The sequence below is a fragment of the Pseudophryne corroboree genome, chromosome 6, assembly GCF_028390025.1.
Source record: "Pseudophryne corroboree isolate aPseCor3 chromosome 6, aPseCor3.hap2, whole genome shotgun sequence".
In the NCBI taxonomy this organism is placed as follows: Eukaryota; Metazoa; Chordata; class Amphibia; order Anura; family Myobatrachidae; genus Pseudophryne; species Pseudophryne corroboree.
Window position 1 is genome coordinate 518240594 of NC_086449.1, and position 17197 is coordinate 518257790.

General features: G+C 43.2%; 1 protein-coding gene across 1 annotated transcript in view; it reads right to left on the reverse strand.

Moving 5' to 3' along the window:
* The window catches only part of MYRFL (myelin regulatory factor like), a 250541-nt gene that overhangs the window by 52470 nt on the left and 180874 nt on the right, over window positions 1-17197 (reverse strand). Inside the window, exon 22 of the mRNA XM_063927477.1 lies at window positions 13785-13859. Within this exon, the coding sequence (XP_063783547.1) occupies window positions 13785-13859 (75 nt within the window). The remainder of the gene's footprint in view (window positions 1-13784; window positions 13860-17197) is intronic.

The window sequence follows — 17197 nt, forward strand, 5'->3', positions numbered from 1 at the left end:
GCCCAACAGATCAATTCAAGTTTTGCTCCATTCGGGCGTGCACAGCCGCCAGCGCTTGCATTACTGTTATGTTGTTCCGTCATTTTGACGGGCTGGTAACTAGTTATAGTTTAATGTCCATGTACTAAAAAATAAATTTGTCTCTCTTATGTTAAGTAAAATTGTTCCCTTCCACGCTGTACGGTGCATCAGCTTGTGTGGATGAGTGCTAGACATAATTCCTAACACTCGCTCTGAAAATGGGTGAGCTGACAATTGGGTCAAGGGCTCTCCAGAGTGTTTTTCCAGAGAAGCTTCTGAAGCTCGCATCAATGCAGGGGACAGAAATGAACAAAACAGCAGAAGTGATTGGGATTTAAATGAGAAAACAAGTAGATTACAGTGTGCCAAGGGAATAGAAAGTTTGAGCAATGGTACAATATAAAAGGATTACTGGAAATGACAACACAAATCAGCCTGCAGTCTTTTCAATGTATTATATAATTAGTGAGGTGAATAACAGATTTTTGCTAATCAATCATACCTGAACCGTGAATATTCTTGGTCAGCAGCAATACTTGAATAGATAACCAATTGTCAGTTTCTTTCACTGTTTCTCCTACATGTCATAAAATCTTGGCTGATTTTACAGCTGTTTACAATGAAAATGCCTCAAAGTGTTACAGAACCCAAAAAAGGAGTTTAGTGTAGGCACTGATTTGTATCAATAAATAATTGCCTTGTCAGTAGGAAATAGCTTAAAGATCTTTTATGGTAAGGTATTTCACCAAGTACACAATGCTGTGTTTTGTATGGCATTAACCCTTGCTGCATGAATAAACAAGATGGAGGCCAGTGAGGTTTGTTGCTCACAATAATATAGTGTTCCTAGCATAGATTTCATGCCCAACCAAATCCAGAGATGTGGCACCTGCTCACCCCTTTTGGCATTTCTACGAGGACAGCAGTAGTATTGTCCCATGCCCAGTTTTGTGAAAGGTAATTTTCATCATAGTAATTACTGCACCACAGCTTACTGAAAGAAGACAATAACTGAGAAGAACAGAAGAGAATGATGAACCTTATAAATGACTGCAGTAAGAAAACACCTGAGAGCCTGTCTCCTGTGCATTAGCCAAACCTTTATCCATTTCACTATCTTTGAGTCAAGTGCAAGGATTTTCAGGTTTGGCATTATTTTATTGTGGCAAATGGATCAAACGCATTACTAAAATCTAAATAAGCTATGGGCCTAATTCAGATTTGATTGCAGCAGCAAATTTGTTAGCAGTTGGGCAAAACCATGTGCACTGCAGGGGGGGGGGCATATATAACATGTGCAAGGAGAGTTAGATTTGGGTGGGGTATGTTCAAACTGAAATCTAAATTGTAGTGTAAAAATAAAGCAGCCAGTATTTACCCTGCACAGAAACAAGACAACACACCCAAATCTAACTCTTTCTGCAAATGTTATATCTGCCCCCCCCCCCCTCGCCCCCCTGCAGTGCACATGGTTATGCCCAACTGCTAACAAATGTGCTGCTGCGATCAACTCTGAATGACCCCCGATGGTGGTCATTCCGAGTTGATCGTTTGCTGCCGTTTTCACAGCGCAGCGAACAGGTTACTACTGCGCATGCGTATGCACCGCAATGCGCAAATGCGTCGTACGGGTACAAAGCGGATCGTTGCTGGGTGATGGATTTAACGAAGAATCCATTCGCACAGCCAATCACAAGGAGATTGACAGGAAGAGGGCGTTTATGGGTGGCAACTGACCGTTTTCAGGGAGTGTTTGGAAAAACGCAGGCGTGTCCAAGCGTTTGCAGGGCGGGTGTCTGACGTCAATTCTGGACCAAAAAGACTGAAGTGATCGCAAGGGCTGAGTAAGTCCAGAGATACTAAGAAACTGCAAAAAACGTTTTTGTCCTGCTTGGCTGCACACGCATTTGCACACTTGCAAAGCGAAAATACACTCCCCCATGGGTGGCCACTATGCTTTGCACGGCTGCTAAAAGTACCTAGCGAGCGATCAACTCGAAATGACCCTCTAAGTCCACTGATCCACCATGATATATAATTTTAGCATACCTCCCAACATGACCCTCTCCAGGAGGGACAGAATGCTCTGTTCCTGGACTTCCCTCTTAATTTATGATTGCCCTCACCTGTGGTCAAACACCTTTCTTATCCATTAACCCAGGCATGTCCAAACTGCGGCCCTTCAGCTATTGAGAAACTACACATCCCAGCATGCCCTGATACAGCTTTAGCATTCTCTGACAGCAAAACTGTGTCAGGGCATGCTGGGATATGTAGTATCACAACAGCTGGAGGGCCGCAGTTTGGACATGCCTGCCTTAACCTGTTCAACATGGGTGCCAGCAATCAGGTTTGGACTGGCCCATAGGGGTAAATGGGAAACCACCGGTGGGCCCCACTGCCTGGGGCCCCACCCTCTCAATTATACATTATGCATATGTTACATTACACTGTACAGGACTATGGTGTATTTTCTACAGTGTAGTATTGTTATTAGAAAGTTGTGAGGATTATACAACTTGTTAAAGCGACCATTAACTATTCGGCCAATAAGGATTTGGAACAATTTATGGACCTTTTTAAGGATTCCCTTAATAAGTTTTAAAAAGACACTTCAAGATCTGCTGATGATGAGATCTTACATCATATAAGGGATACATTCACTTGGCATCAAATAAGTTGCTGCCTTTTTTAGGTGAATAATTCACCAAGGCGTTTCACCAATAAATATATGTTATATGTTGTCTTGTTTACATGTAGTATACCGGTATTAGGACTCACCTTTTTTCTATATTTCAAATTTATGAATTATCTCTTTTTAAACCAAATTATTCATGAAATTTGTGTATTTTATGCAATAAATGAATTTTGTGTATATATATATATATCTATAATATAATTTTTTAAATAAATCACTACTTTAAATATAAGGTTGTATAATTATTATAAGTGCAATATTTGATACTTTAGCGCTTGGAGGTTATTTTGTTTTGTTTATAGTATTGTAATTAATCTGGTACATTATCATGCATGCAACTAGCAGTATTTACCATATATATTATTTATCAAGGGGCCCAGACCATATACTAATGGTTAGACAAGCCTCTAAGAATGGGCCCATACCACTGCATTTCCCCGGTGGGCCCTTCATGCCCCAGTCCAACACTGCCAGCAATCATAAATTAAGAGAAAGTCCAGGAGCAGAGCATTCTATCCCTCGTGGAGAGGGTCATGTTGGAAGGTATGTTTTAGTTACCAAGTTCATTAGTGTTGAAGTGATCTCCCACCAATACATGCAAGCTGCACTGTCATTTGTTTGGCTTTATATCAATAATCTATAGTAGTTATATCCTTTCCTACTGCCTTTTTTGATCAGTGGATTAACATTGACAATTCTCCAATCACCTGGAATTACACCTGTCAGCAACAATTAGTCGGTGCCTTGAGGGGTGCCTGATGGGGGGGTGGGGAGGGGAGTGGCTGGTTAGCGGGGAAAAAGGATCGATTGTTGTGTTTGGGCAGCTGCCAGTGAGAGCTGTGAGGGAAGATAAAGGGCAGGAGTGTATGTATGTATGTATGTATGTATGTATGTATGTATGTATGTATGTATGTATGCACACTCATATTATACAACTTTTTATTAATAGACACAGAAGGCAAAACATTTACATTTCCTATTTTCATTATGCTACTTTTTTTTGTCAGAGTCTCTCCTTTTAGCATAAATATAGGTGTGTCCTCATACATCTAGCATATATATGCCATATGGCACGAAACGCCTGGTATGACAGAGATGATCCAGTAGGAGTAGCATAACGTATTTTTCATGAAATTTTGTATCTAATCCACACAGCAGATGCAGCAAAACACTACAGTGTACTAGCAATGCTGAGATGCGACTTCAATCACATATGAAATAGTCTTATACATATACAAAGTCACAGAAGATGCACAATAGAATTTGGGGTGAGGGAAAGCTGTGGCCGCGGCATCGTAGCACTTATTACACAGATTCAGACTCCGTTACATACAGATATACAAATGCTGAACATGAAATTGATCAGTGCAAGCAAGCTATGTAGTTTATTCTCTGCCAGATGTTTTATTTATGCGAATAAGATGCATATTTTGGGCAAGAAAGACGCTCAGTGTGAGTGAGATGCCCATGAACTGTCATACTGAGAGAGGCTATTTGCCAAGACTTGAGCAACAATGTATAAGGAAACATTTGTATTCTTTAACAGTATTCTATGTACAATTCTGCTGTGGCGGAAGCATACTGTAATTATGTAATTATTATATATTTATTAACAGTTTCTTACATAGCGCAGAAAATTCCGTTGCACTTTACAACTTGACAAAATGCTAAAACAAAACTTGGTAATAACAGTCATAGAGGTAGTAAGGCCCTGCTCACAAGCTTACAATCTATAGGGAAATTGGCACTGACACACAAGGATAGGTGCTATCTATTACATAGCTGTCCACTGGATTGCCAAGGTTCTAGGTGGGCTGCACGATATCACATCACAGCAGTGATGAACCAGGGTCAGGAGAAAGGGAAAGTGAAGAAAGAGAAAATATGTGGAGGATATGTGTGGACTGTACAGTGGGGATATAACTGGATAGGAAAGATTATGAAGGTTGAGTGAGCGGTTCTGGAATGTGATAAGCTTGTCTGAAGAGGTCAGTTTTCAGGGACTGTTTGAAGGATTGGACACTAGGGGAGAGTCTTATTGTGCGTGGTAGGGCATTCCACAGAGTGGGTGCAGCCTGAAGAAAGTCCGGTAATCATGCATGGGAATGAGTATGAAAGAGAGGCGTAGATCTTGTGAAGAGCGGAGAGGTCGGGTTGGGAGACATATTGAGATAAGCAAAGTGATGTAGGTTGGTGTAGTTTGGTTAATGGCCCTGTGTGTGAGTAAAGTATTTTATATTAAATAAGCTAGAATATAGGTAGCCAATGGAGGGACTGACATAATGGATCTAGTGAGGAAGATTAGCCTCGCAGCTGCATTCAGAATGGATTGTAGTGGTGAGAGTCTCGTTTTGGGAAGACCAGTTAGGAGACTATTGCAGTAATAAATGCGGGAGATAATGGGTGTAATTCCAAGTTGATCGCAGCAGGAAATTTTTTAGCAGTTGGGCAAAACCATGTGCACTGCAGGGGGGGCAGATATAACATTTGCAGAGAGAGTTAGATTTGGGTGGGTTATTTTGTTTCTGTGCAGGGTAAATACTGGCTGCTTTATTTTTACACTGCAATTTAGATTGCAGATTTAACTCACCACACCCAAATCTCTCTCTCTCTGCACATGTTATATCTGCCTCCCCTGCAGTGCACATGGTTTTGCCCAACTGCTAAAAAATTTCCTGCTGCGATCAACTCAGAATTACCCCCAATGAGAGCATGGATTAGAGTTTTAGCAGTGTCTTGTGTAAGGTATGGTCATATTTTGGATATGTTTTTAAGACGCATGTAAAATTATTTTGATACAAGTTGAATGTGGGGAACAAAGGACAGTTCTGAGTCAAGTATGACACCTAGGCAGCGAGCTTGAGGGGTAGGATTGATTGTTGAGTTCTGAACAGTTATAGAGATATCAGGTTGGTAACTACTATTGTCAGGTGGAAATAAAATTAACTCTGTTTTGGAAATATTAAGTTTGAGGTGGCAAAATGACATCCAAGATGAAATGGCAGAAAGGAATTCAGCGACATGGACCAAAACAGAAAGTGACAAATCTGGGGAGGATAGATAGATTTGAGTATCATCTGCGTACAGATGATACTGAAATCCAAAAGAGCTGATTAGTTTACCAAGAGATGAGGTATAGATTGATAAAAGCAGAAGACCTAAGACCGAGCCTTGCGGTACTCTAGCTGAAAGAGGTAGTGAAGAGGAGGTGGATTCAGAGAAGCAAACGCTGAAGGAGCGATTACATAGGAACAAAGGGAGGGCTGTGTCTTGAAGACCTTGGGATTGTAGTGTTTGTATAAGAAGAGAATGGTCAACAGTGTCAAAAGCAGCAGAGATATCTAGTCCCAGACTCACGATATAGGGGGTGATTCAGAGCTGATCGTAAATGTGCTAAAATTAGCACACCTATGATCAGTTTCTCTGACATGCAGGGGGACGCCCAGCACAGGTCTAGTCCACCCCACATGTAAGGCCCAACCCCCAACTCCCCCCCAGCCCCCGCCCCCGGCACAGGTGCGAAAGCTTTAGCATCTACCAAGTAGCTCCCTACCCGTCATGTTTTGGGTCACAGTGGCTGCGTGTGGGTCATGCAGCCGCCGCAGCCTGCCCCAGCACCGGTCCGGACATGCCTTCATTGTCCAGACCGCACCCCCCCAACGGTGCTCTAATGACGTTGATATTTCCCCTCCGTCATTGCATCGATCACCTCTGAATTAGGCCCATAGTGCACACACATAAGATAGATCTTTAAGATCTTGCAAAGGATTTGAGGAGTGGCCACATCCAGGAACTTGCTGCCATTAAAGACAGCTTAAGACCTTGCCTGCAGTAGGTAAGATCTGATGTTACGACAAACAACCCGCTAGGCCACATATCGTATCATTATCGTTAGTGAAAGGTACACAATTTGCACTTATCAATCCGATGTGTCGAAATCAAGTCAAAATATTGTTCTGTGTGGGGGCCTCAAATATGTATAAATATTTAAAAAATAAGAGAAAATGTCATAGTTCATGGTTGTTGTTGTTATTATTATTATATTAAATTGATAATTCTCAAATTAAGACTTACAACCAAACAATGAAAATAATAAAATAGGGTAGAGGTGGCATCCATTACTGTTGTGCCTAGGGGGGTGCCCCAATCCCTAAATCCACCCCTGTAAATCAGGTATCAAGCTAATAAACTGGTCATACATACTTCAGTCTAATTGTTCTTTGTTTTACACCTCTCATCTGGACAGTTTGATGGTAAGGATGGCATGCTGACACAAATATAACACAGTATATCTTTTCGGCCAAGTTTGCACTCAGATATGGATGTAAAGTACTTGCCAAATATACGTTGCTAGTGTTTTGGAGGACATGTGACTAAAACAATATCAATTAGCAGCCCACAAAAATGCTAAATAGCTCATGAGTCTAAATGCCAAGTAAATAAGTATTTTACCCAACTGTTTATACACATGGGACAATGAAATGAGCCAACATAATTACTGTTCATATACAGCAGTTACATAATTTCATAATAGAATTAGTACATAAATTATGCTGGCCTACAATTTTAAAATAAAGAGAAAAAAAAAATCACAAGATGTAATTAATAAAATAACTGGACAGTACAATATAGGTACATGCATAGTAAGTAAGTAAATTATGTGCAAGCTTTATGGAAACTCTCTGCAGCAGCTTCTCATTGGTTGGCGGACCACGAGCCATGATTTGTATGCAGTCAGCGCCAGTTTGAAAGTGCAGTTGGGCGGCCCCTTCTCTTGAATAGCAGCCGGTCCGCAAGTCCTGTCTGACAGCCGCTGGCACCTTTACATTGCAGCCATGACCCGATGCTCCAGGCTCTCAGGATGCAGGGGGTGAGAGGAGTAGAGGGTGAGATGGAGTGAGAGGAGCAGAGCGTGAGATGAAGGGTGAGAGAAGCAGGTGGTGAGATGAGCAGAGGGTGAGAGCAGCAGGGGGTGAGATGGAGTGAGAGGAGCAGGGGGTGAGGGGAGCAGGGCATGAGATTACCAGAGGGTGAGATGGAGTGAGAGGAGCAGGGGGTGAGAGGTGCTGGGGGTAAGACAGTGAGAGGAGCGGGGTGTGAGATGGAAGGTAAGAGAAGCAGGTGGTGAGATGAGCAGAGGGTGAGATGGAGTGAGGGAGCAGGGGGAGAAAGGAACAGGGCATGAGATGAGCAGAGGGTGATTTGGAGTGAGAGGAGCAGAGGGTGAGATGGAGTGAGAGGAGCAGGGGGTGAGAGGTGCTGGGGGTAAGAGAGTGAGAGGAGCGGGGTGTGAGATGGAAGGTAAGAGAAGCAGGTGGTGAGATGAGCAGAGGGTGAGATGGAGTGAGGGAGCAGGGGGAGAAAGGAACAGGGCATGAGATGAGCAGAGGGTGATTTGGAGTGAGAGGAGCAGAGGGTGAGATGGAGTGAGAGGAGCAGGGTTGAGATGAGCAGAGGGTAAGATGAGCAGAGGGTGAGATGGAGTGAGAGGAGAAGGGGGTGAGAGGAGCTGAGGATAGATAAGCAGAGGGTAAGATGGAGTGAGAGGAGCAGGAAGTGAGAGGGACAGGGGGTGAGATGGAGTGAGAGGAGCAGGGGGTGAGATGAGCAGGGGGTGAGATGAGCAGGGGGTGAGATGAGCAGAGGGTAAGATGAGCAGAGGGTGAGATGGAGTGATAAGAAAAGGGGGTGAGAGGAGCAGGGGGTGAGAGGAGCAGGGGGTGAGAGGAGCAGAGGGCAAGATGAAGTGAGAGGAACGGGGTGAGAGGAGCAGGGCGTGAGTCGGAGTGAGAGGAGCAGGGCATGAGTTGGAGTGAGAGCAGCAGGGGTGAGAGGAGCAAGGGGTGAGATGAGCAGAGGGTAAGATGTAGTGAGAGGAGCAGGGGGCAAGAGATGCTGGGAGGTAAGATGGAGTGAGAAGAGCAGGGGGTGAGAAGCAGGAGTTGAGATGAGCAGGGGGTAAGATGGAGTGAGAGGAACAGGGAGTGAGAGGAGCAGGGCGTGAGATGGAGTGAGAGCAGCAGGGGTGAGAGGAGCAAGGGGTGAGATGAGCAGAGGGTAAGATGTAGTGAGAGGAGCAGGGGGCGAGAGATGCTGGGGGTGAGAGGTGCTGGAAGGTAAGATGGAGTGAGAAGAGCAGGGGGTGAGAAGCAGGAGTTGAGATGAGCAGGGGGTAAGATGGAGTGAGAGGAGCAGGGGGTGAGATGGAGTGAGAGGAGCAGGGGGTAAGAAGAGCAGGGGGTGAGACTGGAGAATGAGATGTGCAGAGGGTGAGATAGAAGCAGAGGTTGAAGGGGTAGAAGGGAGTGAGATGTGTAAAGGGTAAGTAAAGGAGAGAAAGATGAAGGTGATCAGACACAAAGAATGAAGATATGGACACATGAGAAGAGTGACAGACAAAGGAAACATAAGAAAGCAGAAGGGACACATGGAAGACATAATAGAGGTGAGCAAAGATTGTTCAACATACTGCTATACTGTGCACCACATCAAAAATTGTGGTGGGGGGGCACTGCTGTGGGCATTGTGTGTGTAAGAGGCACTGCTACTGTGGGCATTATGCGTGTAAGTGGCACTGTTACTGTGGGAATTTTGTGTGTAAGGGGCTCTGCTACTGTGGGCATTGTGTGTGTAAAGGGCACTAGTATGTGGGGCAATGTGAATAAGATTGTGCTACTGTGAGGCGTTATTCTGAGTTGGGGGTACTATTGTGTGACCACACCCCTTCATTGTGAGACCACACCCCTTTTTGTGTGGTGCCGCATTGGCACGCACTGAAGAGGGTTGGGTGGTTGGGGGGGATGAGTTCCCCCACCTCTCCAGGACCACTTTAAGCCCTGGTGCCTTGCACATATGCTAATGGGTGGGAGGCTAAGGGGTAGCCGAGTGCTTCACAGAAGTATATTATGATGTGGCCATGAACCCTGAAAGTGATTTTGATACAATAAATGCAAATGTAATGTTTTACTCGTTTGTAGGTTCTATACAATGGTACCAACTGATGATGAATTGATATTTGACCAACAAATGAAACAATGTTGAAGAATCAATAGCTTAACTCAGCTATTGAGAGAGAGGGAGAGAAAAAGAGAGATAGAGAGAGAGATGAGCAATGCCAAATGTGAACGGCAGAGGTCCTACCCATGTGAGAATAATAGAACACCACTGGCAATTCCTATTTTATGGAGACAGGGGGGCTGTACGGCTGCTATTCATTTTAGACGACATTAGGTTTGTCCATTGCGCATTTGTGAACAATCTTTTGGGGCCTGCACACAATGTGATTCTGCCTAAAGGCCGATTTTGATTTTGTGATTTCTCTTGAACTCCCCGGAGCCCAGAACCACTGATATTGACTATACACAGGGTGCACTTTTTTGCTATGTACAATTTTGAGTATACTAGAAACTAGATTGTACACTTTCTAGTCAAAATTGACCTGCCTGCACAGTCTATTTTTTCTTGCGATACCGATCCCGTGGGAGCGTGCATCGCAAGCTGTATACACACTGTGCGATATGTACTATGTTTTCTGCCAAAATGTACTGTATAGTCCATATTGTTAGTTCATATCGTACCGTGTTGTAGGCAGCTTAACAGGGAACGGGAGGGTAGCACTGGCGTAACTCAACGCAGAAGTGGCTCCCTATCTGAATGCCTTCTGCTAACGACAGTCTGTACTTGCAGTCTCAAGGGAAAACTCCTCCCCCAAGACTGATAGTCCAGCGTGTAACTTACAGAAATCATTTCCAATGTGAAGCCTGCCAGCTACCACTGCATGGACGGGGAGACAGGGGACTTACTCCCTTCTTTAAAGTTTAAATCCATTTAACTGCCATAATCGGCAACGGCACTTGTACCTACTGCATGCTTGCTGCAGAAAATGGCATTCATTATCCATACGCACAACTCAGAATAGAATGCATCTCTGACTACACCCCATTGGGATGCTCCTCTTACCTGTGAATGCCCAGATCCCACCCATTAACACCCATACAGCCATCGTCAGGAGCGACTAAATGCGTTTGACTCTGAATTATTCCTAGCTGCTCTAAGTTATGTATGTCAGCTGCAGCCCATGTGCAATTTGATAAAAAATCACGCAATGCGGCCACATTCGGACTTGTGTGCAATTCAGAATGAGGCCAAAGAAATAACACAAATAAACAAGCAAATATTTAATCATTTCATCATCAAAGTAGTCCAATGTTTCATTTCAATCATACAGGTAACTTTAAACATTTTGTATGCAGGATACTAGCAAGTAGCCATTGTGGGGAACAGAGGGATCATCCATTTCATTATTTCCTCTATTAAGCTTTGTTTTTATAATTTGTTTGAAATAAATAGTAAAGGACATGACCCAGTTTAGGCTGATATATAAGTAAAAACCATAGCAACTGTAGGGTATTGCACAAAGAAACACACACTTCCTGGAATCAACAGTAATGAAACCTGATGTTGTGTTAGTTTGCTGGTGCATTGCTAGGCGATGTCCTTGCTAATAAAGGTGTTGTATTCAAATTATTGGGTAAAACATCTCATTAGCAACACCCATCACCCCACGGATCTGTGCACATAAAAATGATTTCAACAACTGCACACATTTAGCAATTTCTTATAAAAAAAAAAACCAAATACTTCATAAACAACCATAAGCTATTACAATAAAATGGTCATATACTGTAAATATTTTGGATGTATAAAAAATATTTCATTTAGATACAGTATAGGAATAAAAACCCACTATAAATCTAGCATTGGTCCCCATATATTTTGGACATAAATACAGAGGTAACCTATACCCTAAGCAGGTAGATCATGGTAATGTGCAACAGGGCAGCAAAGAGCAAAATAAAAACAATGGCCCTATATAATAAGAAGGGGGAGAGGATGTCGTCCCTCCCTATAAATGTCTTCAAAATGATGCTACAGTATGGGGCACCTACAGTAAATTACTAGTTATGCTCCTGACATATTCCAAATATATGAAATTACCACACCCTTTCCCTGCTGTTTCTTATGAACATAAACACACAATATGCCATCCTGGCTACTGATACATACATGTGCAAAAGTCAACTTTCTGAAATGTTTTTCTTATATGCAAAATAAACTGAGCAATAGAATATATTAGGGATGAGTGGGTTCAGTTCCCTGAGAACTGAACCCCCCCAAACTTCACGCTCCGAGCCTGGATCTGAGTCCGGCTCGGGACTTCCTGCCAGACTCAGAAACCAGAACGAGGCAAAACGTCATCATCCCGCTGTCTGATTCTTGCGGGATTTGGATTCCATATAAACAGCCGTGCGTCGCCGCCCTTTTCACTCCGGACTTGGAGAGTGAGGGAGACAGACCTCATGTGCTGGTACGGCCGGGTGCTGCAGCTGTACATGGGTGTTGCTTGACCACCCTTAAATCCTGGCAAAGCACAAGTCCCACATACTTAGTGGATGCCAGGATTTAAGGGTGGTCAATCTGTTGAAATCAGAGCACTACATTTTGGCCACCTTGCTCAATCCTAGGTTTAAAGCCTACGTTGTATCTCTCTTTCCAGCAGACACAAGACCTGCTGGTAAGAAAATGGTCAACTCAAGCGGAATGTGACCAGTCAACAGCTTCTCCTTCATTTTCTCCCGCAACTGGGGCTGCAAGGAAAAGGATAAGATTTCCTAGCCCACCCACTGGCGGTGATGCAGGGCAGTCAGGAGCAAGTGTTGACATCTGGTGCGGACTGAAGGACCTGCCAATGATTACTGACATGTCTACTGTCACTGCATATGATGCTGTCACCATTGAAAGAATGATGGAGGATTATATCGGTGACAGCATCCAAGTAGACATGTCAGACAGTCCGTATGTGTACTGGCAGGATAAAGAGGCAATTTGGAGGCTCTTGCACAAACTCGCTTTATTTTACCTAAGCTGCCCCCCCTCCAGTGTGTACTCCAAAAGAGTGTTTAGTGCAGCCGATAACCTTGTCAGCTATCGGTGTAGGAGGTTACTTCCACAAAATGTGGAGAAGATGATGTTCAACAAAATGAATTATAAATTCCTCTAGGAAGACCTTTACCAGCAATTGCATCCAAAAAGTAAACAGGGACCTGTGATGGTGGATTCCAGTGGGGACGAATTAATACTCTGTGAGGAGGAGGATCTACAGGACGACAGCTTGCCTCTGTAGAGCCAGTTTGTGCAAGGCGAGATTGTTTCTTTTTTTAGTGGGAGGATTAGTTGCTTTTTTTTTTTGTGGGAGCCCAAACAAGCCAATCATTTCAGCCACAGTCGTGTGGCAGATCCTGTCGAGGAAATTATTGGTTTGTTAAATTGTGCATGTCCTGTTTATACAACATAAGGGTGAGTGGGTGGGAGGGCCTAAGGACAATTCCATCTTGCGCCTCTTTTTTTTTTCTTTGCATTATGTGCTCTTTGGGGCCTAGTTTCTAAAACTGCCATCCTGTCTGCTACTGCAGTGCCACTCCTAGATGGGCCAGGTGTTTGTGCCGCCCACTTGTGTCGCTTAGCTTAGTTATCCAGCGACCTTGGTGCAACCTTTTGGCCTAAAAACAATAGTGTGAGGTGTTCAGAATAGACTGGAAATGAGTGGAAATTAATGTTATTGAGGTTAATAATACCATAGGATCAAAATTACCCCCAAATTCTGTGATTTTAGCTGTTTTTATGTTTTTTTTTTTAAATCATGCAGATCCAAAACCAAAACCCAAAAGGGTGGTTTTGGCAAAAACCAATCCAGATCCAAAACAGGAGCGGGGATCCAAATCCAAAACCAATACACGAAAAGTGCCCGCCGCACATCTCTAGAATATATCCATGCTTTAAACTACATGGCCATATCACAGAAATCACAGCAGTTCCAGGAAATCAGAGCCTGTTACATGTAAACCACTCTCTCACCTCAGAATCAGCCAGAAAGGATGATGTTCAGCAGTACACTGTCTGCTGTTATAAGTAACACAATCTTTATGAAATTCTTAAGGCTTATTAGACCTTTATTAGTCATTTTAATTGAAAATCTACAGTGGAACACTCAAATTATTTTACTTACTTAATCTCTAAAGTAATCCGCATATTTATAGGCGTGTATTTATTCACTGGAATGACATAGCTGTATATTCCAGACCTACAATATAAAAGACATGAGCAATTAGTTTATGTAACTGTGCATTAGTACAAGACACATCTTGTGTACACTCCATTTAGATTTATACTTTCTGTCATCATTTTAATAATGAATTGCAATGTTCACTAATTTTCTATTGCGGTGCAAAGTAACAATAGAAAATCAAATTAAATAGACTCATTAATGTTGCAAGTCAAATGATCAGAACAATACTTACCCTCTAACAACATTTATCATTGAGACTGGTTTAAAGGAAACGTTTCTAATCAAAATGGATTCTAAAATTATTAATGAGTCAAAGGCCAGCAAGGTCAGTCCGCATTTATACAAAGGCATCAATAGACTTCTGGCTGAGAATAAAACACTAACCAAACACAACAATCATTCTAAACCTAAGCCTAAAACTAAATCATCCTGAGGTAAAATATATTTTATAGTTATTTTTTAGTTATACCAAATTTTTAATATTAATGATATAAAAAAGTTTTAATTATATAAAAGTATTTGATATATTTTATAGTTATACAGCTCATTTCTCATTACAAATGTACCATGAATAGTAAAAATTAATAGAAGGAAAAAAATAAATGAAAAAAGTTGGTTTTTGAGCACTTCCTTTTTTTTTACCTTCCTCTGTCATTAACCATTCTTGGACTACCCCAATTACTTGATCTGCAAATGCCAAACTCATAACAGATGAAATTTATAATTAACCAGTGCTAACTTAGATACCTGATTGCAGTGGAGTTCTATCATGCCATTGTAACTGCTAGATCTATGGGGGTCATTCCGAGTTGTTCGCTCGTTATTTTTTTCTCGCAATGGAGCGATTAGTCGCTAATGCGCATGCACAATGTCCGCAGTGCGACTGCGCCAAGTAAATTTGCTATGCAGTTAGGTATTTTACTCACGGCATTATGAGGTTTTTTTCTTCGTTCTGGTGATCGTAATGTGATTGACAGGAAGTGGGTGTTTCTGGGCGGAAACAGGCCGTTTTATGGATGTGTGCGAAAAAATGCTACCGTTTCTGGAAAAAACGCGGGAGTGGCTGGAGAAACGGAGGAGTGGCTGGAGAAACGGAGGAGTGTCTGGGCGAACGCTGGGTGTGTTTGTGACGTCAAACCAGGAACGACAAGCACTGAACTGATCGCAGATGCCGAGTAAGTGTGGAGCTACTCAGAAACTGCTAAGAAGTGTCTATTCGCAATTTTGCTAATCTTTCTTTCGCAATTTTGATAAGCTAAGATTCACTCCCAGTAGGCGGCGGCTTAGCGTGTGCAAAGCTGCTAAAAGCAGCTTGCGAGCGAACAACTCGGAATGACCCCCTATGTGGTACAGATGCATACTGGAGGATGAGCTACGTATGAGTACGGATGGCTTTCATGACGGACAGTGCACGCCAAGGTTGGTTTTAGCTAATATACAGGGGATTCCCAAAATGTCCCACAGAAAGCAGGGGCATCTAATAACCATATTCTAGACAATAGCACACAGGGAAAAACTGTAGACAGCAATAGGTCAGTTGAGCAGGATCTTATCAGCATATTCTTGGTGGCTGTGTTGCTCAGGGGAGGCTGTGCACTAGAAGTCAGAGAGAGGAGCAGGTTCTGAACCCTCCCAGGAGGTATCTAGCACACGTAGAAAAGGGGTACTGAAATCATTGCCTCCAGAGGAAGAGCTAAAACGAATAAAACATGTCAAGGCTACTGAAGCAGGTATGGCAGCAGTGGAGCAGTACATACTGGACGCTAGGAGTGTTTGTCAGACACTAGGGGGTTATCAGGATTCCCATCATTGCAAACAAACACTGGACCTTTACCTACCTCTGATATGGACCCTTTCTAGTCACTGACTTCTTACCTTTTACTGCTGATTGATTTAATTGTTAGATTATTCTGCACTCCAACACAAAGTCATATATGTCTATGTTTACTACTTCATATAACAAACAAACTGATTTTATTTAATGCATTTTATTATCTGTGACAATATCACACTATGTTCTCTCTCTCTCTCTCCATATGCATGAATAACCAATTTATTGAAACCAGGTGCTACAACAAAGAAGTAATTTGTTTTTATTCTATTTATTTCACGATTTGGCACCATTGTCTCTTTCCTTAGCATTTTTCCTTGTGTTTAAGGTTACCCACATGTATGTACTATAGGCTGCCTACCTGGTTGCACTAGGTTTATGTATTTGTGCATTTTACTGCACTGAAATGATGCAGTTGCACTGGACTGATTGGCATCCTATCTGAAGGGGATACCGTAGATATACTTGAGTCTAGTTAATGTTGGTAGGTCAAATAGTATAGTTACCATCACAAAAAAGCGCAGTATATATTTGAGTGAAAGGACTAACACTGTTACAACCAGTCAGTGGCAGTGGTGATAATCCGGTGGTTTTCGGGCCCCATTTAACAACAATCCAATTTAACATTATTTAACAATCCAGCTATGTACTCCTCCTTGTCGATATCCTCAACACTATTGCTTGCAGCCTATTGCTACCAGTGATGGGCTGCGGTGTCATGCGCAACGGCTAGTCTGTGCATATACATTACATTCTCACTCACCGAGTACTCTGCAAAGCCTAGAAAGCTTCGCTGAAACCAGAAAGGCTGTTGCTAGGTTCCCCTTATGGACAATGGGGAACATATCTCTATTGCATCTATAGATGGCATATGTGGTACAGCAGGCTCGGCGCTACCCACTCAGCGAAGGGATGCAAAGCAGGTAGGCGAGAGGCTGGAGAGGTGCTCTCCCTGCTCTGCATCCATGTGCTGCACCTGGGCCACCTGCTGCTGCCGGCTGCTGTGCCTGTCACACCATTTGACAGGCAGTAACGCCGGTAGCTTGAAGCCTCCTCTCTCCCTCCCCTGTCACAGTGCAGTGTCCGTATCCTGCTCAAAAAGGGGGTGGGGCTACACAACACTGAGGGGCGGGGCTACACACTGCTGAGGGCCGGAGCTACAAGGGGCCGGGCTGCAGATGGTAAGGTGAGGGAAAGTGAGTAAGAAAGTGTATGTGTGTATCTGTGTGTATGTATGTGTGTGTGTGTGTGTGTGTGTGTGTGTGTGTGTGTATCTACAGTATGTGTGTGTGTGGGGGCGGGGGGGGGGCATAATTTGTATAAATGGCACATCTGTGGGCAATATATGTAACCAGTTCTACTACAGGGGCTATTATGTATTAAGCAGTGCTACTACAGGGGCTATTATGTGTGTAAGCAGTGCCACTACAGGGGCTATTATGTGTGTAAGCGGCGCCACTACAGGGGCTATTATGTGTGTAACCGGCACCACTACAGGAGCTATTATGTGTGTAAGCGGCGC